The following is a 26,668-nucleotide window of genomic DNA, read 5'->3' on the forward strand; positions in this document are numbered from 1 at the left end:
TACATGGAGTTCTACATATGCCTCTGAAAAATGCTATTCCTGTTTCTAATTCCTAAATCAGGTATTCGTTTATGACTACAAGCACTGAAAAAAAATTATCTGCTGGCATGGTACTGTTGTAATGTTTCTTGTGATTGGAAGTTCGCAGGGGACCTGAAGAAGCTATAAAGGTTTCTTGTTTATAACAGCAATTCTTCAATTCTTATTCTGTGTTTTCCCATTCTTTGTCCATCTTTCTTTCTTCTCACTCTAGGATTGTAGTAGGGGAAGCTAATGCAGCAAAGGGTATCACTTCCCCTTTCATAGCTTCTCTTTCAGAACTTTTTTTTACAGTGAAGTGAAATAACAACCATTTTGGAAATTGCTGTCAGAGGAGTGAGAGGTGGGGGTAGAATGTTAGTGTGTGTGTACCTCTACCCCTCAGAATATTTTAGGAAGTGGCATATGTCTGGGAAAAGGAAACATTCTAAAACATCTCTCTTGTCTCCCAGTCAATGTCTTTCAGTGAATATACCTTTGAACTTTATTGTTGAGAGTGGCAAAATAATCTGTCTTTTGGCGAGTAATAATAAAGGGCCTGTAGAATGGCAGTAGCCTGATCATGAGGCAGCTTTGTCAGAAGAACAAGAAATGTGCTAGGAGAGAATGCATGTCTGTGTGAAATGTGGTATCAGAAAAGTGAAGACACATCACAGAGAAACATCGTTGTCAAATGTATAACTGCAAGTGTGCTCTGACTCTAGCCGTTAGGGAGAGAGGGAGATAAGGGGAATGCTTCCAGGCGAGTTCTAAGATTTTAAGATTCAGTAACGAAGAAGAGAGGAGAGGCTAGCGAGGCTTCAGCATGCAATGTGGAGCTCAGGAATAGCCAAAAATCTGTGCTCAAATCTATGAGTAAGAGAGGAGAGAAAAAAAGAATGCATGAATGCCTGTGAAAGACTGAATAGATAATAGTTACAGAGGCAGCAAACTCATCTCTTTCTGGGCAACTGTTAGTGTAAGGCTGAACGGTCTCTATGGATGGTTGGTTCAGCACATATAAGAGCTATGATGGGACTGGCCCTAAACCACGTGAGCGCAGATGCTTTTATGTGCTTTTCTGCACTCTCTGTCACCAGGGACATGAGAGGGTAAACTCAATATGGAGGAGCTGGAGGTCACAATTTTGCTGTGACCTTTGGGTCTACTTTTGGTGACTCCACTTCTTCCCATTTCTTTCTAGAACGAGCTCCCTATTGGAAGGCAGTTATGGATCCTAATATTTATGTCATTTCCTCATGCAGTGATGCAAATGCAGTATCAGTCTGATTTTCTAATTGTCCTGTGACTTTATGACACAACATATCCTTGACACACACACACCCTGTTTTTTTTTCTTTTTTTTTTTTTAAGAGGTCTATATAATGAGCGTAAAGATATATTTTATTGCAGCTAATGTCCCAGCTATACACTTTTAGGTACTGTTTACAGCTATAACAAACTAAAACTAAGAAGTATGGATTTCCTTTTGAAGAATCAAGCTTGTTTATAATCATTCTGCACCTTGTGTAATTATTTATATCCATGAAAAGTGAATAGTAAGCACAATCATGGTAGTATGACTGTTTACACCTACTTTCTCTCCTTTACACAAATTCAAATGAGAACACAAGGTACAAGGCATTTGGGATCTAGAGCTAGATTGTATTATCTAACTAGGAAAAAAATAGTTTTCATTTTTCTGAATTTTATCTTTTACTTAATAGGTCTGTCTAAGCTGATGGAGGCCAGTGAATCTGTTGCTAAACTCTCTCAGGAGTTGGCTGTTAAGGAGAAGGAACTGGCTTTGGCATCTATCAAGGCAGATAAAGTAAGTACTTGAGTGTTAAATAGCAAAAGGCAGTGGATAGCATGAGGATATGTAGTGTGGTAAAGTGCTATGGCAGAATTTTCTCATAATTTGTACAAGCCAAAAAATGTGCATCGTGGTCTAAAATGAGGTTTCACTCCTCTCTTTGTAGCATGTTGATTCAGCATTTGCTTCTGAAAATGAGGCACTTTAAGACTGCACAGAGGTTGAGTGCCTTCCTTGTTCTCCTCCCATTTCTTACCCACTCCTATAACCATCAGGTTTCATTTTTTGTTTCATGGGGTTTTTTGTGTGCTTGATTGACGTTTATTAAATTTGGGGTTATATGTGCACTTATTTGCAAATAAGAAGTTAACAAATGATAACGGGACTCTACTCTTTCAAAATTGCTTAGAAAAAAGTTCATCACAGTTCAGTTTCATATTTTGCCTTTTACATTAACAAGGTGTCCGTGTGTTCATGAGATTGGTGGTCTGGTAGAAATCTAGTTTCCCAAATGACTCTCTGAAAAGGTATGTTAGGGAATGTATTAATGTAGGCATTCTGTTTTCTGAAAGATACCATAATACTATGATGGTGCATATTTAATATGCACTGGAGAGCAAACTTTTGGCCAGTGATGGCTAAGGGACTGCCTGCATTCTTCAAGGCCTTTTATCTCATGAGAGAGAAAATTATGACAGAAAGGGGTGAAATTACACTTCTTGCATTTCAGGAGTATGACAGATATGCTGGCAGAGTTCACTTTGTTTAATACTTGTATGTGATAACACATTTTGAAATAGCTCTCAGGCAGTCACTCATGTAGCCTCTTAGTTGTCAACTTTTCCAATAGGGCACTGCTTATGAGTCATCAGAAGTAGAAGACGTATGGACAAATAATAAAAGAACAGACTTTTATTTAAACTATGTGTAATATTGTTCATATTCTATATATTTCTTTCTTTCCCTTAGTACTGAGCCTTATAGAAACCAGAATTGGATTTCACACAAAAAAATTGAGGGAGTTGGGGATTTTATCTGTCATTTTTTTTTCTCACAGGTGTTTGAGAGCATTATTTAAGTTCTTGTAAATGCATACAGAGTGCTAGCCTTGACCCTATAGCTGATACTGGTCAAAAAACATTCTGACACTAACTGTATGTCATGCATGCAGAAGAAAATTAAAAATATATGTACTGAAGAACCAGACACGAATGGATAACTTCATTCTGTGAATTCACGTGGGGCTGTTCTTTGAATAGACTAATTAAAAGAGACTCTTTTTAGACTAAAGGAGTAATAGAGAGGCTGACCATTGGTGCAGATAGTTTGCCATCTTCCATTAGTTTTATTAGCTATACTATTTTTGTTTTTATCTGCAGAATTATAGTGAAAAAAGCAAATATTTATTGTATTGAAAAAATATAGGTTCAAATAGGATAAAAATCCATCATAGGATAAAAAACTGGCTTTAAAAGCCACTGAAAGGTCTTCTATCCATTATAAAAATAATTGATTTTTTTACTATCCAACTCCTGCTGAGAGATTCATATGATATTTCTTTGTGGGGATTCTGTAAATTGTATTAATTTTTATTCCATAATTACATAATGCCATATATATATTTAGGGTTAACTTTATATTTTTCTGTATAATAGCCTTTACCTGTCTGTTTTGTCTTGTGTCTGATAACTTAGCACTTGTTCCACCATTTTGATTTATACATTTTATGTGTTTATTATCAATTCCAGGTACTAGCAGAAGTCACAGAAAGTGCTGAAGCTGCAGCTAAAGTAAAAAATGAAGTCCAAGGCGTGAAAGACAAAGCACAGAAAATAGTAGATGAAATTGATTTAGAAAAAGTGAAAGCAGAGAGTAAACTGGAGGCAGCTAAACCAGCATTAGAAGAAGCAGAAGCTGCACTAAATGTGAATAAAATTCTTACATTTTGATTAGTTTAGCACTACTTGAGTCATCTGTGAAAGAAAGGCTAGAGCCACCAACATGCAGTTGTCACTTGGTTTTGACTGCGGTCACCAGCTCTTCACAGTTGGTGGTCATGTCTCTGAATATTTATGGAACTCACATTTTGCTTTAAACACATAGAGATTATTTTATAGTATTTGTTCTGCTTCCACCTCAATACTTGATCATTATGAAGGTATAAATCTTTCAAAAATTTACAGGTGCCTTTAGAATTATTATTCTGAATTCAACAGAATACTTCTTGTGCTAAAAGAATGTTTTTTCTTCATACTTAACTAGTTGTATCTTTCTTTTAAGAGGAATAAAGACTGTCTCTTCCTTCACCAGAAAACATATAATTTGGAGAGAAAGAGAAAACAGAGGGGATTCAGGGCAATCAGAATCAGGGTTAAGAAATTTGGAGGCATTGCTGCACTACATAATTTCATTATTCTGCTCTGAACAATTAAAAAGTAAAGAACTCCGGAACCAGAAATGGATGATGTATTATATTTTTAAGGCCTTCTGTTGCAGTTACCAGAATTTATGTGACAAAAAATATTGAGTGGAAAAAGCCAGAAAAGGAGCATTGTTTGCTCTTACACTGACATTTAGATAATGAGATAAATGAAACTTCCAAAAATGGTCACAAAATTCACTTATAAAATGTGTGGACTCACACATTATCCTGTGGTTTCTCTAATGTGTCTGTAACTACTCCTTCTAGACAGGTAGTGGCATGCGTGTATTTTGTAGACACAAATTAATATGCTAGTTTTGAAGTTTGCAATCATTTATTATTTTTGTATTAGTTATTGAACTAAGCAAAGTGTCAGTGATGCTACTAGAAAATGAAGTAAAAAAAGTGGTATCTCATACCTATAATAACTTAAAACCCAACAAAAATAACTAAATTCATCTCAGAATAAATGATGCACTTAACCCTTAAAAATCCAAAATACTATTTTACCAAGGAAACTCCTTTTAATTAAGTGTGATGCAATTTTACAATATACTTTTCTTCAGTCACTTAGACTGACATGTTAAATTAATACTGCTGTTCCATGTATTTAAATTTGATTTGTGAGTGATGTCTTTAGTGTTGGGAAAATATTCTAGTCTAATATATATTAATTAAAATTATTAAAATTTCAGGAAACTATGAAATTTATTAAAGTAAGCCCAGTTACTCACTTTTTTTTGTAGTACAAACTTGCCTCAGAGAAAAGTATGACAAACATTAAAATCAAGATATTGAATGGGAAAATAGAATAATGGTATTGATGCAGGATTCTGTTACATTTTTCTTCAAATAGACCATCAAACCAGTGGATATTGCTACAGTTAGAAAACTTGCAAAACCTCCTCACCTAATTATGAGGGTCATGGACTGTTGTCTGCTACTATTCCAAAAGCAAGTAGATCCAGTTACCATGGATCCAGAAAAGCCTTGCTGCAAGCCATCGTGGGGAGAATCATTAAAAGTAAGCAGAGTTTTCAAACAGTGTTTCTTACATATCAGAAATAGCAATTTGCATATCAGAGAATTTATGATGCTGTTCTCTCAAAACAGGACAGAATTTTGTAAAAACACAAACATATGGTTTTAAGATAGGCATAGTATATAAATAGTTTATTTGGTAGCAAGCAGTAGGTGAATTGCTTAGAGACTTTTGCAGTAGGAGCTTTAGATTTTCCTTGTCCTATTGCTGGCATATGACCTGATGGCAAATAAATAAATCATACCAATCATGTTAACCATACATGAGAAAAGGGCGTTCTGGAAAACCCCTCTTTCTCTTTGGGAACTTGTAGGTTCACATTTGAACAGTCTTCTGATCCTGCCAGGCTCCTTGATTGTTTGAAAGATTATTTGACTGACTGAGATAGTAGGTTTTTCCATTCTGCATTTCAGTATTCCTGGCCCAAATTCCTTGGTCAGCCATCCATCTCTTCCTTCTGGACTTTGATCTTCTCTCAGGATACTCTTTTATTTCCATGCCTTCTCCTGCCATTCCTTAAATTCTGCTCTACCTCTATTAGTGTATTAATTTGCCAATATTATTGCCTCAATTTTTTTGTCATGCAAATGAAGAAAAATTACGTATTTTGGATATGAATAGAGCTCTTGCTTTTTATTTAAGCTTTTCCAGGAATTAAGAAATTATCAAACCTTTTTATTTTCCACCAACATAATGAAATGGGATAAACAGTTATTCCATGAGTTGCCTTTAATGTGTTAAACATTTGTTAGAAAAATGTTAAAACCGATGATTTCCCTTTCCAGAAGGATTTAGATCACATTTCACAAATGCATAAGCAGGTTTTTTGGCATTCTTTAGGTAAGTTACAAATGTATCTCTCAGGCTTTATCTTAGTTCAATTTTTTTTTTATGAAATTGCTGCTTCTTAAATGCTTTTTAAATGGCAACACAGGAATATGGAAGATGGAAAGTAGATAAATAACTTTCAAGCCTAGTTACTGGAGTGTAACTGCTTAAAACTTCAAAATAATTGAAAGCATGTGGAAGGAGTTACAACTGAATAGCATACTTATTAACTGTATGAATTACCTCTTTCTGCAGAAGAATTTTAGGAACATTTTTTTAACATACTCACCTATGAACAAGCTTTTGAATGTGAAATGTGTAAATAGCTTATAAATATCCTGTGTTGTTGTTTGCAGCTTATGAGTGGCCCATTCTTGCAGAGTCTACAGCAGTTTCCTAAGGATTCAATCAATGAAGAGACAGTAGAATTACTCCAGCCGTACTTTAACATGGAAGACTACACACTGGAGTATGGTAAAAAGGTGTGTGGTAATGTGGCAGGACTCCTCTCTTGGACACAAGCCATGGCAATATTTTATGGTGTTAACAGAGAAGTCTTACCTCTTAAGGTAATACATCATCTCTTGCTTTGTGTTTGCTTTCCATGTAATTTAATTTCATTTACTTTAATAGTAGTAGGATTTAAAAAATGTATTTAGATAACTTTATTCAGACATAATTGCCTGTAGACTTTAGTGGCTAAGGATGATAAGAGCAGAGAAACCCCATAGCCTCTTCTTGATTCTAGACAGAACACAGAACAAAAAATTAGCCTAGGTTAAATTTATGTGCTCTGGTTTACCGTGTACAGTGAAAGGTGTTTTCAGTCTTTGGTTTTATTATGTTATAATCACTTTATAATTGTTTTCAAAACGTTGTACCAGGAGAGGATCTTCATTCCTTCTCTAGAGAGTCCTGCAATCAGAGGTTTGCAGCTATTTTACCTTCTTCGCTTTCACACGATAACTTAGAGGGAGTGGAGGACTGGTATCTTGCCCAAATATTGGCATTCTGAAGAGATTCAGAGCTCACATCAGTAAAAGAGTTACATTGCAATAGTGGGAACCAAACTGAGTAAAACATTTTTAAGAGTCAGTTTTACTTTAGTGTGGCTGTTCTTTTAGATGTTTGTGAACATTTGAATAAAAAAAATTATCAGAGGTAAAGACCATATGGAAACTCAAATGCAGTGATTGTTACTTTTTGGATTCTAAAGCAAGTATTTAATCCCTACATGTAGCACAGTTTACCAAAAAAAAAAAAAAAAAGTAAAAGGGGAAAGCATCTGAATGGTGATTCCAAATCTTTTCCATGTTTTTTGTCACTGGTAGAAGTATCATTTACAAAAGCAACAGTCATGCTTTTGACTGATGAGTCAAAAGAATTATTTAATGGATTTCCTGTGTTCAGCATAATTATCTGTTTAGGAGCAATGGGAAGATTCACTGTTTTAGGACCATGGTTTTCTAGTGGGTAAAAGCTATATTGTTAGCTGATAAAGGACCAATCTCCTGTTGTTGTGATTGTTGATCGCTACAGAATGTACAAATAAAAAAGAAATAATAAAGCATATAATCAAGCAAGAAGATTGAGTGATTGTTCCTCTAGGCTAATCAATATGTACAGGTCAGAAACCTTACTTTCTTAACCAGCTTCCTGAAATGTAAATTTTTTTAAAAGAAATAAAGTTGACATTATATAGTAGGAACCTTGAGTACTACATTGTTATTTAACAAAAAAATTGTATCTGCAGTATATATGTGACAGTTTTCAGTTAAATATTTTTAATATTTATATAAATATTAATATTAAAGTTATTTTGATGTATTATTGTCTCATGATTACCAACTAAGCAGGCTTAAAATAATTCATCAAAGTATATTCAAATCTTGCACGATTATTGTTTTAATATTTCTTCTCTTTTCAGGCTAACTTGGCAAAACAGGAAGGCCACCTGAAAATAGCTAATGAAGAATTAGCAAAGGCTCAGGAGGCATTAGATGAAAAGCAAGCTGAACTGGATAAAGTGCAGGCAAAGTTTGATGCAGCAATGAAGGAGAAAATGGTGAGATAAAAGTATTTTAGTATTACAAAAAATGCTTGCATACAATACTGTTATGTAATCAGGAATTGATACAAACGCATTTAGGGCCTGCTACCTTGAATGACATGGATGAGGTTCAGGTATAAAAATAAGAGATTTAAATCTATGTTCTCTCATATTTCCTTCTTTCTGTGAATAGGAACATATTAGAAAATAGATGCACTGAGAGTTCTCAAGAATGAGTTTTAAATAAATAAAATAGTCATAATAAATATAAGAGGATGAAAGAATATATAAAATAACTCTTCAGATTTTTGCATTCTATTATTAAGTAGGACATTTTTTAATTTTAGGACTTACTGAATGATGCAGAAACATGCAGAAGAAAGATGCAAGCAGCCTCTGTGCTTATAGATGGACTGAGTGGAGAGAAAGTTAGGTGGACTCAGCAAAGTAAAGAATTTAAATCTCAGATTAACAGGTATCAAATTAATCAGAGAAAAAACAAACAAAATACGTGTAAAAACTGCAGAGCTAGTAAGCAATTTAGTAGCTTTAATAGCTGTACTTCATTTTCCTCCTGGAAATCTTAATATAGTTACACAATTAAGTGAACTATCCTGAAATTTGAATTTTTCTCCCATAAGTGAATACCTGAGTGCTGAGTGCTTGTATTTCAGTTCAGAACAATACCTCCAATTTTGGAATTTAGTTCCAAAGGGATTATTTTTAGTGCAGTTATGTGCCTGTATTACAACTGCCTCTCCTGCCCCCCTAACACTGCACCTCATTCCAATATTTCCAATAGGCGGGAGGTAGGGACAATCTAAGGCTGATACTGAGAAGGAAAATGGAAGGATTCCTAGCCTAATACTGGATAGGGAAAGAAGCATCCCTTTTGATACTAGTTATGGCATATTTGAATAAAAGAAGGAGGCCTAGAGACCAGACAGTAACCTTTGTCCTATAGTCTGTGTGTTGAAACACGTGGGACAGTAGGCCTTTTTCTGAGAAACTTGGAAACTTGGGAGTCCCCATTGTGTTGCTGTCCAAATGACAAAATGTTGAGCGGCCTAGGAGCCAGAGATCCTAGCTGTCTAGAAAACAGGAAACCCGTGAAAATGGTTGCTAAAGGTAAAGAGCCTGAAAGTTTAGGCTCAGCTTCTGTGGAATGCTTCTATTTCCATAAATTTCCTATGGAGAAATTGGGCATTTCTGGTGATGTCTGCTCATTCCAAGAGAATTAAGTTTGTATCTTTTGATAAATATTGTATTGCAGACATATTTTTAAGAAATAAACCAATTTCTTGCTTCAGTTATGAAAGAAGGAATAGTTGTCATCAGGGCTTTATTACTTGGCAGGGTGAAGATAATGTTTTCATACAATACTACGCTTAAGTTTTGCCACAAAAATATTTTGGAAACACAAAGAAACTATTTGTTGTTCTCAAAGAGCAACAGTTCTCTCCTTTAATTGTCCTCAGAAAAGAAATCTTATGTTTCAAAAGCTGGTTGTCTAAATCAATAGAAATTGAAATTGTACATCACCTTTTAATTATGATTTTGTTCCTTTTCTAGACTTGTGGGAGATGTACTGCTGTGCACAGGTTTTCTTTCATACTGTGGACCTTTTAATCAAAACTTCAGGAAGCTTTTGCTTAAAGATTTATGGGAAGCAGAGATGAGAGCCCATAAAATCCCCTTTTCTGAAAACTTGAACCTGATTTCTATGTTGGTAGATCCGCCAACAGTAAGTTCTTGGTGCTTGGTGGGTTTCATTTTAATTTCAATTAACATATTCTGTGACTGTTAGCCAGCATTATGCTTGCTTAGAACAGAACTATAATCCCCGATATTGCTGTGCAGTGTAGTTCTTGTGGTTTCCAAATGTTCTTGGCAATTTCCACTAAACATCTGAGTACTGAGCAATGTTTAGATAGATAAACAAGTTACATATTATAAACAAGAGACATACTGGCAATTGTCTAATTGTATAAGACGACAGTGCACTTTCAAGTATCTTATTTTGAGAACCCATCACCACAGCTATAGATCACATATCTACTAAAACAGTGAGTTTGGTTGTTAACTTTTCATTCTGTCAATATTATCTGGGTCTGGTTTCAAAAATAAACTTTATATCAAAGAGAATATTTAAAAAAGAATGCATAAAGTCTTTTCACTCAATGTGAATGTATGAGAAACCAAACAGAGGACAATGCCAGAATCTTCAAGTTTCCTTCAGTAAATATTAAGCCCCAAAAGCTCTCTTAGCCTGATTTTCTCTTAATTGATCCCAATGTTTAGTTTGGCTGTCAAGCTGCCTTCTGACTTTCTTACACTTTTAAAATATATTTTTTTAATCATTCTATATAGTTAAAAACATCCATAAAAATAGAATCCTGGAAATATTTTTCCATCTGCATTAATCACTTTTCAGCAGGTTCAGGTATGCATCCCCCTTGGCTTGATGTCCCTGTTATTTCTTAGAACAATCGTAATTGAAGGATAATTCCAGTGAGATTTTATTTCAAACTACTTTTTTTTTGTATTCTTCAGATTAGTGAGTGGAATCTTCAAGGACTGCCTGGAGATGATCTCTCAATTCAGAATGGTATCATTGTCACTAAGGCAACTAGATACCCCCTTTTGGTAGACCCACAAACTCAAGGGAAATCATGGATTAAAAAGAAAGAACAGGATAATGAATTACAGGTGAACAGTGTTTTAAAGGAATAATGTGCTGTATTATATTCCTTCAAACATTATTGCTTTAGGGTGTGTCTGCATTTGAGTCAGTGCAACTGTCATACACACATATCTGAGATAACTTCAACTTGTATGGAGACTGACAATGATGTAGATGCATCAGCAGGGAACTTGACGAGCTGTAAATCCCATTCAAGGACTTGGAAAAGATTATATAGTAAGTAAATACTGGCATGAAATCTAGCAAGAAGTATGAAAAAGAAGGAGGTAGCTTTGTGTTCAAAATTGGTAGGTATGTTCCCTATACAGAGGGCAAAGTGGTGAAAAGTATAGCAAGAGAGTATAATATGAAATTATTAAATGAGAGTAAATTGGGCAACTATTAGTAAGATTACAGACAAAGGCAGGATAACTTACAGCTTTGAAAATGTAGGCAAAGTACTTAAACTGATGCAGTCCAGCATTTAGAACCCAAAATGGAATTCATACATGAAATTACTGCTACAAAAGTAAATTGAGGACAACCAGTTGAAACCAAACCCAAGACAAATCTGTCTATCCTAATGTTACTGCAATTTTAATAGCTCTTTTATAGCTTAAGCCAATAGGGTTAAATGTCTGCTCATGAAATATAATACAAAGACGTTCACGTTACCTGTAGTTTGCATCACAAATGAATTTTTCACAAATGAAGTAGCATGGGAAAAGGAGCGTGCATTTTAAAACCCTTAACCTGAATGTTGCAAAATTTCACATGTCCTCCTGAATCTCAATAAGTTTTCAGGGTTTTAGGATCTCTAGATTTTGAAGATTTTAAGTCTTGGAGAAAAGTGAATGTGAAGTTCTTGCTTATCATTTTATCATTAATAAAGTAAACTGTCAGAACCACAGAAAAGTTGAGGTTGTAAGGGATCTCTGAAGGTATTTTAGTCCAGCCTCCCTGCTCAGAGCAGGATCTACTAAAGCAGGTTGCCCAGGACTGTGTCCAGTTGGGTTTTGAATACCTCCAAGGATGGAGACTTCACCACCTTTCTGGGCAATGTGTTTTAGTGTCTAACCACCCTCACAATAGAGTTGTGGGAGGTTTTTTTTCTTACGTTTAAATGGAATTACCTGTATTTCAATATGTGCCCATTGCATTTTGTCCTGTTACTGTGTGCCACTAAGAGGATCTGCCTCCCTGTTCTTCATTCTCACCCACCAGGTATTTATATACATAGGTAAATACCCTTGTGAGCTTTCTCGAGGCTAAATAATCCCAGCTCTTTCAGCTTTCCTTGTATGTCAAGTGCTCCAATCCCTTAATAATCTTACTGGTCCTTTGCTGGACTCACTTCAGTGTCTCTCTTATACTGGGGAGCCCAGAACTAGACAGAGGACTCCAGATATGTGTTTCCAGTACTGAGCAGAGGGGATCGCCTTCCTCAACCTGCTGGTAATGTTTTTCCTGATGCAGCCCAGAACACTGTTGGCCTTTGCTGCAAAGGCAGATTGCTGGCTCAGGCTCAACTTGTCCACCAGGACCCCAAGGTCCTTTTCTGCAAAGCTGTTTTCTAGTAGAATGGCCCTATTTCATACCTGTAGAGAAAATCTTGAAAATAATGAGAACTTTCTGAAAGTAAAAATCTAGGAAGCAATACAAAATCAGTGTTTTATTTATTTATTCATGTCTTTTGGTGATTTTATATATTATGAATCCCATTTCATGATATTTCAAACATCTGAATTCATAATATTGTAACAGCAATTCATCTGTTAGACTGAATTCAGGTTTCCAGAAAGAATTTCTCAACACTTCAAAACTAAAATTAGAAAATCTAGTCTTCAGGACATAGAAGAGAAAATTAAAAGTTAGGCATCTCTGATTTCAAAAATATATGTGACATCTTCAATTCCCAATAAGCTGTACCAGTTTTACTTGGTACATTATTACTCTTATAGTGAAGTTTTGCTGATTCCATTACAGCCAATCTTTTAATTCACCTTTTTATGGTACTTTTCATTGTATACACAAGAAGTATTTCTGCATAAATTGCTGCATGGTCAACATTTATTACTTTCTTTAAAATGCAACTAACAAAAACAATGAAAAATTTTCATAGATCTGTGGTTTTCATGTAAGACTTCGAAGAAATGTTTTTGTCCTTATATCAATTTATAATTTACTTTTTGAGGTAACAACTTTGAATGACAAGTATTTCCGTACACACCTAGAAGATAGTCTTTCACTGGGACGATCACTCGTGATTGAAGATGTAGGTGAAGAGTTGGATCCAGTCCTTGATAATATATTAGAAAAGAATTTCATGAAATCTGGAACTTCTTTTAAGGTTAGTAATGAAACAGAAGACCTGGAATAAGTAGTTAGCTTTGTGATGAATTATATTTTACCCTTTTATTCCAAACCTCTGCTGAATCAGGTAAACTTTGTATTCAGTAGGGTAGTGTGAAGAATCAAACTGAACTAATAAAATATAGGAGACAGAGCCTCAGCTGAGTAGCAAGTTCATGAGTCTAAAATTTGAGTTTATCTACTGAAGTTACTACTGAAGATTCCAAACCGGAATCAGTTATGTTTATCCTATTGAATGCTTACAATACTTTCTATTGATTTTCAAGCAATTTCATTTTACACCCTTTAACAGAATTAATAGAATTGGAAAGATCTCTCTCTTCCTAGTGTGGAGCACTGATTGCAGCAACTGCAGAATCTTTGATCTGGGATAGAACTGTTTTCTGATGGAACAAGTCAAAAAGCACAAAGTTTTATTAATAATGTTAAGTATATTCTCAACCTTGAAAAATCATGAGTCTTTCTGACCTTCATTAGATAAAGAAATCACTCCCAAATTTTAAAAACAACCCCCCTTCAAACATCCTGAAATAAAATGACGGCACATGCTGTGTATTTCCATATGTATTTTTCTCAAATAATCTTAATTAACTGGCTGGGATATGAGAGAGATGGTAGACCAGATTGTTGATGATAATGAAAAGAAAATTATTGCTATTTTTGTGGACTAGTTTTACTTTGAATGTCAGAGCAAACAATATGCTTAAGGGAGTGGCTTGGTCCTACTCCTTCTTAAGCCAGGTATTTGAAGTGGCCTTGGAGGGTCATACACAGTCATCAGATTTCCTTGTGCACATGCAGCTTTCAAGTTAGACTGCTGATTTGGAATATCTTAACTTCTGTAAAAATTTCTGTGGAAAACTCTGAATAAATTTATAGTTCCTTTAGAAAGGTTCTTTAAGATCTGCTTAGTCTTAATAAATACAGAATTAATTTCCAATAATTTATGTTCCATTGTTGGATCAAATAATTTCTTTTTTTTCCTGAACACAAGAAAACAATGATTTCTCCAAAGGCCAATAGTTTCTACCATCTTCATTTGGGGTGTGATTAGAAGCACAAAGCCTAAACCAAATGGTTCTGAAGCCATTAATTAGAACCCACAGTGGAAGTAATCCCTATATTTACCTGGAGGGGAATGCTACTTTTATAATGTACCCTAACTGCTACCTTTGGTCATCGATTGTTATTTTCATGAAAAATTTGAATTGTGAAATAAACTTCCTCTTTGGCATTTCAAATAATGTGGTTTTTTTTTTCTGGTCAATATTATTGAGTTGAATAAAGCTCATTTTCCTCTGCTTAATACTCTTCTAACGTACTCCACAGGTGAAAGTTGGTGATAAGGAAGTAGATGTTATGAGTTCATTTAGACTGTACATTACTACAAAGCTACCTAATCCTGCTTTCACGCCTGAAATTAATGCAAAAACATCAATTATTGATTTTACTGTTACAATGAAAGGACTTGAGAATCAGTTACTGAGAAGAGTAATTCTTACTGAAAAACAGGTAAACTAACAGTACACACAAACCATAGTGATGCTTAATTTTTTTTTATTTAACTGTTTTTAGAATGTAGGGAAAAAGAAATCTTCAAATGGAAAAAAGACATCAGCCATTTTCTAAAATTTTATTCAGATTCAGTATAGAAATTTCCAAATAACAAAAATACACCTAGAGGATCTTCTATGTATGGCTGTCAGTATGACACAAAGAATTAAGCACAAGCATTTGGCATTGATAAGATACTTCATAAGATACTGAATAAACACTGCTTAAAAAAAAAAGGATGTTATAAAAACATGTTTTAGATACCTGAAAAAGTAAAATGCACATTTCATGAACTTGAAAAATCAGGCAACTGAATTTTAAGTATGACTCATCGTTACAGTCCATAAAGTGTCATGCCATTTTCTTGTTTTTTAATAATAGGAACTAGAGGCAGAACGAATTAAACTCATGGAAGATGTAACTTTTAATAAGAGGAAGATGAAAGAACTGGAAGACAATCTTCTGTACAAACTAAGTGCAACCAGAGGTTCTGTATCAGTGTAAAAGAACCAGGATTAGGCGGATGAGGCAGATTAATCTGATTCACGTTAGAACCTTTCCATACAGAAATTGATTTATCCATCCAAGATACAATAAGAGACCATCCAATGGTAGAAATTTGAAGTATGGTGATTTACCAGCGTATGAGGGATTTGGTACTATAGCATGCCACTATATACAACCCTAGACACTAAGTGTTTTTAACACCTAAACAAGTTCTGTGAAACAAATAAATTTCTTGGGAGCTTTCTGCCCCTCAAGTGAGATAAGGTATCTGATCATGGGCAAATCCTTAACCCATTGAAAATGCAGAGTAAAATGGGCTAGCTTAAATGGTGTTGAAAGTCTTTTGCAGTATATTAGGAGCCTGCACATGATCAATTACTGTCTCTTTGGTGGAAAAAGGTGGTGGTAATTTCCAGCAAATCAATCAGTAAGTACTTGAGATGCATGAATACTGTTGTGTGACCGTTGCATTTAGAACCCTAAGTCTTTTTGATTTTCAGTGTACCAATCAACAGACTTTTAAATAATTGAAGCACTGTGTATGAATATGTATGTTATGTGCATAAGAAAGCTGACTTCTCTAGTACATGCTGCAAAGTTGTTGGTATAGATACATTCATATTGGCATAGGTTGAATGCATTTGTTCAGCATGTTGAATATAAAAATAATTTTTAGTGTTACATATCCTGTTTGTTCTCCATTTTAAAAACTTTCTGCAATTCAGTAAAATCATTTCCATTTGTTATCAATAATTTCTGTAATTTGGCCTTTCAATTTTTACATATATGAAGTGAAAAAAAGTTATAGAAGTGTCCTAAACATCCAATATTTCACTTTTTAGGTTCACTAGTAGATGATGAATCCTTGATTGGTGTTCTGCAAACAACTAAGCAAACAGCTGCTGAAGTAGCTGAAAAGTTGTCTGTGGCAGCAGAAACTGAAGTGAAGATTAACACTGCTCAGGAGGAATATCGACCTGCTGCTACACGTGGAAGCATTCTTTATTTTCTTATTATAGAAATGAGCATGGTCAATAATATGTATCAAACTTCACTGGCTCAGTTCTTGAAGTTATTTGATCAATCCATGGCCAAGTAGGAAGACACAGATTTTTTTACTATTCAGATCTTTGTCTTTCCAATGTATTTGCTATTATTAACATGCTTTCTTTGTGCTTTGTTTTCATGATTCAGATCTAAGAAGTCTCCTTTACCTCAGAAAAGAATCTCAAATATTATTGAGTATCTTACCTTTGAAATTTACTCGTATTCTGTTAGAGGCTTGTATGAAAACCACAAATTCCTCTTTACCCTCCTCCTGACATTAAAAATTGATCTTGAGAGAGGACACGTGAAAAACAGAGAGTTCCATGCACTCATTAGGGGTAAGTTTAAAAAATTGTGTTATATGTAGAGCTAATTTCAACTTTTTAAACTTTTATACTATTTCAGAGTATGATTTTTTTGGCTGCATGGTTTCTACCATGCAGTTCTGTGGGAGCTGCCTCTGTCCTTATCCCTGCTGTGGTCCAGTGAAGTTGGATGCAGTTCCCCATCACGGTTCTACCTCCGCCATTTACCCAGGCTGTGTTCTATCCTGAGATCAAGATGATAGTTCTGCTTCTCTCCATCAATTGGTTTAATAATTGTATATTTTTGTATTATATTTGTATCCTTATTTTTATAAATTAGGTGACTTCTTGTTCCTTTGCTTCTCTGCTTTCATGGAGCTGAATAAAGCTGTCTTCTAAGTTGCCAGAACAACTCCACATAAAGTCCAAGAGGTGCTACAAACAGTCTTTTCTCAGTTTCAGCTTGAGCTTTCTCTGACTTTTGCCAACCAGCTAACACTGACTTTTAGAGAACATAATGTGTTTCTGTGGCCCAACTGGCCAGGTCTGCCTCTTCTGAACTCTGTGAATTTGTGCCTCTGCTGAAAAATGTGATCAGGATTGCTTATGCGGAGGTCCATATAAAAACTGTTTGAATTTTACAGTGTTCAGATGAATCTTGCAAAGGTCTAATGTCAAAGTAGTGAACCTAGATTTGAAGATCGTTATCTGCCTTTAATGAATAAAATGGATAGGAAACAAGATTAAATTAACTTTCTGTTTTGCTTTCCAGTTTGTTGTAATGGTTTATCCTTTGAGAATGGTATCCAGCTACCAATTTACCACTGATGTCAGGCAGGGCATGCTTGGAAATACTTTCCAAATGAGCTGTCTGCTTTAGTAAAGCATTAGACAAGGAACCATATTTCTTGGCTTCTCAGCTCATGGATTCTTGTTTTGCCAGAGGAAAATATACCTTGGGCATCTGAAGCAGAAAGTGGTCACTTACCCTTTTTTAACTGATGAGAATCTGTGATAAAATACAGGAGTACTTTTAGCAATTTTTGTCTAGAACACATGATTGCAATTTCCTGCCTAGCTTTACCACAGTTGATTTGATAGTGAGAAATTTTTCTGGTGTATAAAATGACACGGAGAAATTCTTCTGGTGTATAAAATGACACCAAAGTAACAATAGATTTTCTATAATTATTCACATGATATTAAATCAAATTGGGAAGTGGACAGTTGCCTAGCCAAATTGTCCTGGACTCTTAAGTATCTTCTGCAATGAATGAATTGTTCAATTTTCCTCCTTGGATGAGCAATTCTTGTTGCAAAATAAATGCCATGTTACCAAACATCATCGGGCAGCTGAAGAAAGGATTTATTTGAAAAATAAATCTCTCTTCATCTTCTTTCCATTTCTTTTCCAGGAGAGCTTTCATGGCTTATCATCAGCCATATTATCAGGGGATGTCTCAGTGAAATAAGCATTGCTATTTGAAATGAAAAAGTCTCTAGAACTCATTATTCAGCTAGTCTCAGGAGATTATTAACTCTAAATCTTTCCTTCTGCTAAAGTACATAAATTGAATTTCATTCTATTTACTGTATTCCATTAAAGACAAAAACTAGCCCCTTCCTATGTATTTTAATGCTATAGCTTGAAGGTAACCTTAAGTCAGCAAAACAGAGAAAGCAGGTCCCCAAATTATAGGAAAATAGACTCCCATGATGGTGGCATAGAATTTTTATTAAAACTGTAGAAAGAAACAAAATCCAAAAGATATGAGAAAATCTAAGGAGTTCATTGACAATTTTGTAGGTATCTTGACACTTAGGTAGGCTGTGTCCTTTACCAGTAGAAAGTGGGGGACTGGTGCAAGTGAAAAATATCACCTTCTCTAGCAGAAAATATATTTTACTAAGAAGCTCCATAAATATTAGAGAGCATGTTACAGAGGAATTGCAAAGCATCTTTGGCTTTGTTGACTTAAATAAAAGCCAGAAATATTGCCAAGTATGCTATTTTGTGGACAATTAATGATTACGTCTTAAAATTAAGAAAAATCTTTTTGGCTAAAGTGATTGTGATTCTCTCACAGAATTCAATAATTTGCAAAAATATTCTTGTTGCCTATTGTATTAAATTTGCAAAAGATGTGATTCTGGAACAGGGTATCATTTTGTAATAATAATGCTAATAACGGATTACAGATTTGTGTAAACACTTTTTGTTATCCTCTCTTTGATTTCCATTATTTCAGTTTGCAGAGACTAAGAGGAAGTTCTGGGATACATACATGGATCCCAGTCAGTTATTTCAAACTATATATCCTAATGCCAAAGACATAAAAGGATGCTTGAAGGAAACTTTAACGGGTAGTTACAGGAAAAGCAGGAAAATCAGTATTTGCACTTCAGATTTCATGAAGCAGCCCTTTCTTTCTGTGAGGTTGCTGAAGCTTGTCATCCCTGAGGTAAAGAGAAAGAGAAAAAGCACAATGGTAGGAAAACTTTGTAATAAAAGCACATGAAGTAGCTTTACATTTTTGCATGACAGAAATAATTTGGATTTGTACATAGGAACTTCACATTCTTGAACAAGAGTTTGCCCTTTAATCGGCCCTTCAGTAGCTCATGAAAACATTCAAATCAAATACTAATCATATCTAATTCTGTTTATTGATTATATCTAACTGTATCCATAGGTGGAGGAAAGCATTGCACAAATTTTTGTAGATGCTGAAACTTTTCACATATGCCTATGAATGGCAAAATGAAAACTAATAAAAGGAAAGACTTTTTCAGGCTTTGCATATTTAACTCATTAACATAACAAATGACTAACCATAAGAACTTAGCAGGATTTATCAAAAGATTAGGTATGTATAGTAATAGCAAGAATATCAAGTATTACAATGAGAAACACGTTGTTTACACTTTTGTAATTCTCATTCTTCATTGAATAAGTCTGCCTCAAAAAATGAAGGTTTAAAAATTTCCCCAAAAGCAAAACCTTCCCGAAGATCTGTTTAGTGTCCACTCATTGAAACTTTTACTTTCTTTTGATGTTAATTGTTTCTATTGGCGTACTAATGTCCAGAGTCAGCAAGGTGATTCTTGTGTTTCTACTTAAGGATATTCAGGTAGCTAGGAAAATATTTAGTCTTTCTGAATCGTGTTTATTCTTTTAAAAGAAGCAGAGCTGCTGTTTCCTGAAAATCATCGCTGATAGTATAAATACAATTCTTGCATCCTGGAAGCCTGCAGGAAAACATCTCAAAGTATCAAATCTTTCCCTGTAAAGTCTATAATGCAAGCAGAACAGACTTCAGGAAAATCAGAAAGAATTTGCTGCATTATAGCGTTTGCAGGACCATAAGCTCTTTCCTATAATGTGTCAGAACTTTAAAGTAAGTCTTAGTTCTTTAGCTGCATCAAAAATACTATATATAATGTCTTCCCAATAATTTCTTAAATAACAAAATTTGTGCTTTATTTAAGAAATTAATATTCTAATTACCTTTTCACACCAACGATAAGTTTGTCTTCTTTTCCTTCTTGCTTTTATGATTCATTTTCTCTATATCCCATTCATGGAGAATTTGAGAATGAGGTGAGTGCAGAATAAGAAAAAAGATCTTTGTGTTAAAACCTCTTGATAATCTATGGAATAATTAGACATAGTTTGTAAAAGTATTAATATATTAATTGAAAAGGAACTACATATGTATTTCTGTATGTAGTTTTTGGTAAGCATGTATGTATAATTTGGAAGTACTGAAATAATTACAGCTCATATATATAGACTATGTATACACACACCCACATGCTCACATAAGTGCTTAAACATAATATTTATTATTCCAAGGTGTTTTTTTAGTTTGTTTGTAACAAGTTGGTGAAATTCATTATACTGGTGACCTAGTTCTGGAGACCACTGGAACAACACCCTCTAATTTTCCCAAGAAGTGACATGAATTAATTTGTGGCGTGCTGGGGAAGAGGCAGCTACAAGATGAAAATTATGATTAAATGTTAATTACGATAAAAAGTTACAAGTTAATCTGTTTAAAATTGGATTGCAGTCTTATCCCAGAGGTGTTCCTTTGTATTTCCTCTTCATCAGAGGATGTGAAACGTGTATTATCTACTGGCTATCTGGGCTTATTTATGCTATTTAAAATGATTTGTGCTTGTTAGGCTGGTCTAGGATTGATTGGTTCCATCAGTCCAGAGTTTCTTTCTTCTCTTGTTATGTTTGGGTTTTTTTCCAATGATCCCAGGAGATTACTTTGCTAACCTGTGTAACATTCTTTAGATATTATAACTATGCATTTCATTAGAGAAGAGGTAGAAGTTTGCAGTTGAGAAAATAAGACTTTCTTTTAAATTTATTTTCTTTTTTGGAACAGTAGGATAAAATATAGACTGTCTAAGGGAAGGTCTTCAGAGGAATATTTTTATCTTTCAGATAAATACAGAATTATCTCTAGTGTATTATCAGCACAGATGAAAAGGAAAAGAGATTATTAAATAATTTGCCATACTTTAAGTATAATCAGTATCATTGTATAAACTTATAACAACAAACTATATGGAGCACATGATCTAAGATGAGAAGCTGAGAGAACTGGGCTTGTCCAGCTTGGCAAACAGGCTTAGGGGAGACTCCAATAGTAGCCTTCCAACACCTATGAGAAGGCCATTAAGAAGACAGAGCCTGGCTCTTCACAGTGGTGCACAGTAGGAAGATGGGAGACAACGGAAATAAACTGAAAAAAAGAGAGGTTCAGAGTGGGTGTAAGGGGAATTTTTTTCATTATGAGGACAGACAAACATTAGAACACATTGTCTAGAAAGGTTGTGCAGTCTCCATCCTCAGAGGTTTTCAAGACCAGACAGAATAAAGACCTGATTTTATCTCCTAGCTGACCCTGCTTTGAACAGGTTGGACTAGAGACCTCCTGAAGTCCCTTCCAGACTAAATTATCCTATGAACTTATTAAATAAATGTTAAGTACACAAGAGTGCAATTAGTACCCCAGTGAAAATTACATGGGCAAGAAAACATAATTTAAAAAGAAATGTCAAATATATATTGACACCTGGAATGTCATGTGTATTTCATCAGAATGTTTTTATGTACAGGAGGTGCAGCATTGGATCTACAGGCTTGCCCACCCAAACCTTTCCGCTGGATTCTTGACATGATGTGGCTAAACCTAGTGGAATTGAGCAAACTTCCACAGTTTGCAGAAATTTTGAATCAGGTGATATCTACTCATCTTCTTTTCAATGTTAACCATTTTCCCAACCATAATTGTGCTCCCATATTTTACATTTAGAATGCACAAGACATAGTTAAGAACAAGGCCAGAGAGAATACAGAATAAAGGCACAGAAGTGAACAGTTAGGTAGCATGAATGGGCGTATATTTATTTGCTCTACAGGGGTACATTTATTTGCTCTATGTTTTTTTATCTGCTTTATTGTATTTTGTATTATGGTCATTGAGGTAGAAAGAGAAGAGAACAAGAGCAAAGAACTAGTAAAAAAGGAAGCCAGTGAAAGAGAGACAGAAATAAGGAGAAGGGATAAAAAAGTAGAGGTATCAAAAAGGCTCAGAAAGTTAATCTATGAGTGTCAGGTTTTAAGTTACAATGTTTTATGTCTTGAGTCTGATAGACTTTTACAAGTAAATTGTTTGCTGCTTGTTTTTAAACGCTCATTTCCAAGGTTAACATGTTATTCAGATGTGATGAGCTAGCTATAAAAATACTATTTATTTTATTAAGGCATACATGAAGAAATATGCACATAAGCTTGTGACATGTTTATCAATTATTTGCTTTACTTTAGTAAATTTATCTTTTTTTGAGTGTAGTTAAAACAGTCCCTAAGTATTTCTCTTTCTGTACCTCCTAAGCGCTCCTTGTTAACCAGGCTGATAGCTAGGACACTAAGTTCTTGCTGTTACAGCATTGGTCAGCCAAGTCCATTTTGTGAAGGCATTTAGTGCCCTGAAGGGTAGCAGAAATTTTATCTAAATGGTGTACCTGGAAGTGGGTCCTGGCTTTTTCCCAACTCTGTATCAAAGCAAGATCTGGATACATACCGGCCCATTTCCTCCAGGTTTTGGTTTCTGGAGGTATCAAAACAGGATATTGAGTTAGGAGAAAGTTGGAGGAATTCTAGTTAGGCCTTCACTCTGGGTTGTTAGGGCACCAGAACCCAAAATGCACGCCACTGCACACTTGCTAACATTATTTAAATTTAGCCATGGGGTTATGAATTATGTATTTTCCTTTTAATTTGTAGATTGTAATGGTTCTGTTATAGGACTTTTCTAGAATTGGTGCAAACAAAATTTTAGACTCCAAAATACTTAGGCAACCATGTTACCCCAAAAGGCCTCTTTTTTAACTAATCTTTTAGCACTAACTTAAAATTGCCATATATTTACAAGTTGAAAAGTGACAGGTGATTTTATTAATAGATAGAGATGGAATCTGGGAGGGTGCCAACTAGGATATAAAAAAAAATGCAAATATGGAGATAACATCTTTTTAATACGTATTTGCATCCATTAGATGTGCTGTTCTATTTGGCTCATCATATTAAATACAACTGTATCATTATTCATTTAGATACAAACAGAAAATGATTTAAAGTAAGAAAAAATTGCTTGAAAATGGTATGCCCAGTTCTCAAGAGGTTGCCTGTGATTTTCTTTTTTTCTTGCCAGTTACAAATTTTTTTCTTCTCTAAAAATTAAGTCCTCCAGTCCGAGATGCCTAACTTAATTTAATAAAGCCATATTCCTCTTTTAGATGGCCCTGTTCCTTTTCATACTGTTCCTATTTCCAGCTGTGATTGACTAAGAGATGGTAAAAAGAAATATGTAATGAAAGCTTAATGATTTTACTGAGTCAACTAACGTCCCTTTAGCTCAGTAACCTATCTCTGGCCGTGGCCTAGCTTTGAGAAGGTACCTCCTCTGAATACTCTCTCCTAGCATGTGCTCAGGTTGATGTCAGTTAATGTAGAACTGAGCTATTTGTTAATAAAGTAATTTTTTTTCTCAGACTTGGTTTATAGTTCAGAAAGGGACATTTGGTGTTTATGAATCTCTCTGAATTAGTTTCATTATAGGAAATACGTGGTTGGAAGAGGACCCTGTATGTTCGTTTCTCACTCCTCTCCCAGTCCATGCTTGATGTAGGTTGTTCTGAAACTACTATTTGAAACCAAGGCAGTCAGCTGGACAGAGCTCCTGGGCTTATAATAGGCATATAGAACTGTATTTCAGAACAGATGGTATCAGTGTGTTCCTTGTTCTCTTTCCAGTGATCTGAGAATATTGCGGTAGCTGACTCTTCTCAGTCACTGCATTAAAAGCTCAACTGCATAGCAATTTTCACTATGTTCTGTCCAGCAGTATCCCTTGTCCTATTAGGTCATAGGTTCTAAGAGGTGCCTAAATAATGATCATATTTGTGGTCAGATTTACTCGTTCTCAAGTCAAAAGCTTACTAGAGTCTGTTATTTTTAATTTGTAATTCTTTGGCTGGCTGGACTGTACTGGGACAGATTTTCTGTTCCTGTTAGTACTTTGTGATCAGAAGGAATAAATTAATCCCAGTATGTGTCTCTTGTAGTGTAGAATCCTTCTGCTAATTATTGATTTTTCTTAATTAGCTGCATGTGTTTGGGAGGGGAATCCATGGATAACTGATTAGCTTAAGAGCCTGCATCTTAATACTAAAATTTCTATTATAGCAATTCAGATGGCATATGTCTTAAATGTTACAGACTTTTAATGTTACTTGTAATATATCCTAATATAATAATAGACTCTCATTAAAATATACATTTACAAGGGGATTTTGCTACAGCTGAAATATATTTATATGTGCGTTAATGTAATAAATTTAGATAGCCCATAATGAAAAGGGATGGAAAAGTTGGTTTGATAAAGATGCTCCCGAGGAAGAAATTATACCTGATGGATATAATGATTCACTTGATACCTTTCGCAAGCTTTTACTCATCAGGTGAGCCTCTTCAGAAAATTGGGAAATACATACGTGGTTGCATCACGTGTCTCAGTCTATCAGTATGCTATTATCATAATAGCGTAATTTTTGTTAATTTCTGGGTGACATGAGATATTATTTAATTCACTCACATGAAATATGATTTAATTCACGCACTTCGGAGCTATCCTCTGATGAGTCTAAAAAAGTTATTTCTAGAAAATATTTTTTATAGCTTTGCTTTTATGTCATGACAAATGGAAACTGGGAACCACATTGCAGCCTTCTCCAAAAAGCCACAGAAAAAGTAGAATAATTCAGATAGTTTTCAATTTTTTTTTTCATTTCTTTTAAAATGAACTATTTTAAATAACTTTAAATAAGTAATTTTAAAAAAAAGAGATTTATGAAAATGCAAAACAGGTATTCAAAAGGCCCATGTGAAAAGTGTGCTATAAATTATTTTATTGCATCAGCTAAGATCTCTGTGGCAGGACTTGGGATAGAATGAAGTTCCCCAAAGCAGCATTCAGCTGCCTTATGCATGAGATCATATCTTCCTACGTTCATTGTATACTTTCCAAGAGCTACAATAAATAAATCAGAGACACTACAAAAAACCAACAACATTAATTACTAGACCATGATTTGCCTTTGGAGCGGATTCAACCTGTACAGTAAAAAAGGCCAGAATCTGATGGAAGAAGTACTATATTGTTCTATGCTATACACCCTGAAGAGGGAGGGAGAGCATCCAAGTCCTAAGCCTTTAAATAATAAGCCTATAAATGGAAGCTTTGCAAAGTCATATCTTTTATCCAAAAGTAGTTGTTTGGTTTTTTTTTTTTCCCGTTGGGAAAAGTAGTGACTTATCCCCAACACAAATGCAGTGCAGTGCAAAAGATTTGAGTCTGTACCCTAAAAGACTAACAGACCAAATAAAACATCTGCAGAATTTTACTAAAGCACAAAAACAATCTTACATTTCCCTCCTTGGGTCCTCAGATACAAAAGCTCCGTTTAAAATGAAGAATGTCCCAACCTGATAGAGGTACCCAGAACAGAAAATTCCACTGCAAATAGTTTACTTAAGGCAAAATTGTAAGCAACTGAAAATATTGAACAGTCATACGTAGAGGGAAGACTCCTAGCACTGTCTATTATTATATCTGTAAAGACAAACCTAAAAACATATATATGAAAGTGTGTATATATATATGCATATTATGAAGCAAAAATCTCTATTTGATAAAAATAGAATTTCTAATTTAAATCTGGTCTTTGCAACAGGAAGAGGCATTGAATTTATATCTTGGTATATATTTTTATTTCTAGGTCTTGGTGTCCAGACCGAACGCTTTCCCAAGCCAGGAAATATATTGCAAATTCCTTGGATGAGAAATATACAGAACCAGTCATTTTGAATTTAGAAAAAACTTGGGAGGAAAGTGACACACAAACACCTCTCATCTGTTTCTTGTCTATGGGATCTGACCCAACTATTCAGATTGATTCCTTGGCTAGGAAGCTTAAATTAGGTATGAAGTAATTATTCATTGTCATGTGTTAAGATACAGAAGGGTAATGTAAGTAATTTCAGAGATATTTTTTTCTGAAAAGTATTTCTTAAATTCTGTTGCACTATTGACTATTTCTGAACCATCATCTTAGAGATAAAATAATATTTTAGATAAAAGATGGCATGCTGAGGATCATTCTGTATGCAGTTGGACAGTAATGTTTTCAGTTCTTTTTTTTTAAATTATCATCCTTCCCAGTGATATTTTTTTAATTCCTAACTATAAGACAATGTTGTTTTTTTTGTTTGTTTGTTTTAATTCTGGCATGGTGACAATACTCTTTTCTTGTTTTAACTCTTAACTGCAGGTAATGTAAAAATCAGCAATCTGCTTACAAGATTAGTTTGTAACAAAAAATACCCACAAGATCTGCTTTTGTATATTCTGGACTTTATGGCTACATTATATGGAAATTTTG

At 34.6% G+C, this 26,668-nt stretch overlaps 1 protein-coding gene across 1 annotated transcript in view; it reads left to right on the forward strand.

Annotated features, from left to right (window-relative positions):
- DNAH8 (dynein axonemal heavy chain 8) overlaps positions 1-26,668 on the forward strand; it is a 141,350-nt gene that overhangs the window by 93,899 nt on the left and 20,783 nt on the right. The window contains 16 exon segments of the mRNA XM_076335551.1: positions 1,746-1,849; positions 3,583-3,759; positions 5,113-5,280; positions 6,483-6,695; positions 8,054-8,191; positions 8,524-8,651; positions 9,749-9,920; positions 10,730-10,885; positions 13,054-13,209; positions 14,562-14,744; positions 15,168-15,273; positions 16,136-16,388; positions 16,488-16,678; positions 21,782-21,903; positions 24,570-24,688; positions 26,006-26,208. Of these exon segments, the coding sequence (XP_076191666.1) occupies positions 1,746-1,849; positions 3,583-3,759; positions 5,113-5,280; positions 6,483-6,695; positions 8,054-8,191; positions 8,524-8,651; positions 9,749-9,920; positions 10,730-10,885; positions 13,054-13,209; positions 14,562-14,744; positions 15,168-15,273; positions 16,136-16,388; positions 16,488-16,678; positions 21,782-21,903; positions 24,570-24,688; positions 26,006-26,208 (2,589 nt within the window).

The sequence above is a fragment of the Aptenodytes patagonicus genome, chromosome 3, assembly GCF_965638725.1.
Source record: "Aptenodytes patagonicus chromosome 3, bAptPat1.pri.cur, whole genome shotgun sequence".
Taxonomy (NCBI): domain Eukaryota; kingdom Metazoa; phylum Chordata; class Aves; order Sphenisciformes; family Spheniscidae; genus Aptenodytes; species Aptenodytes patagonicus.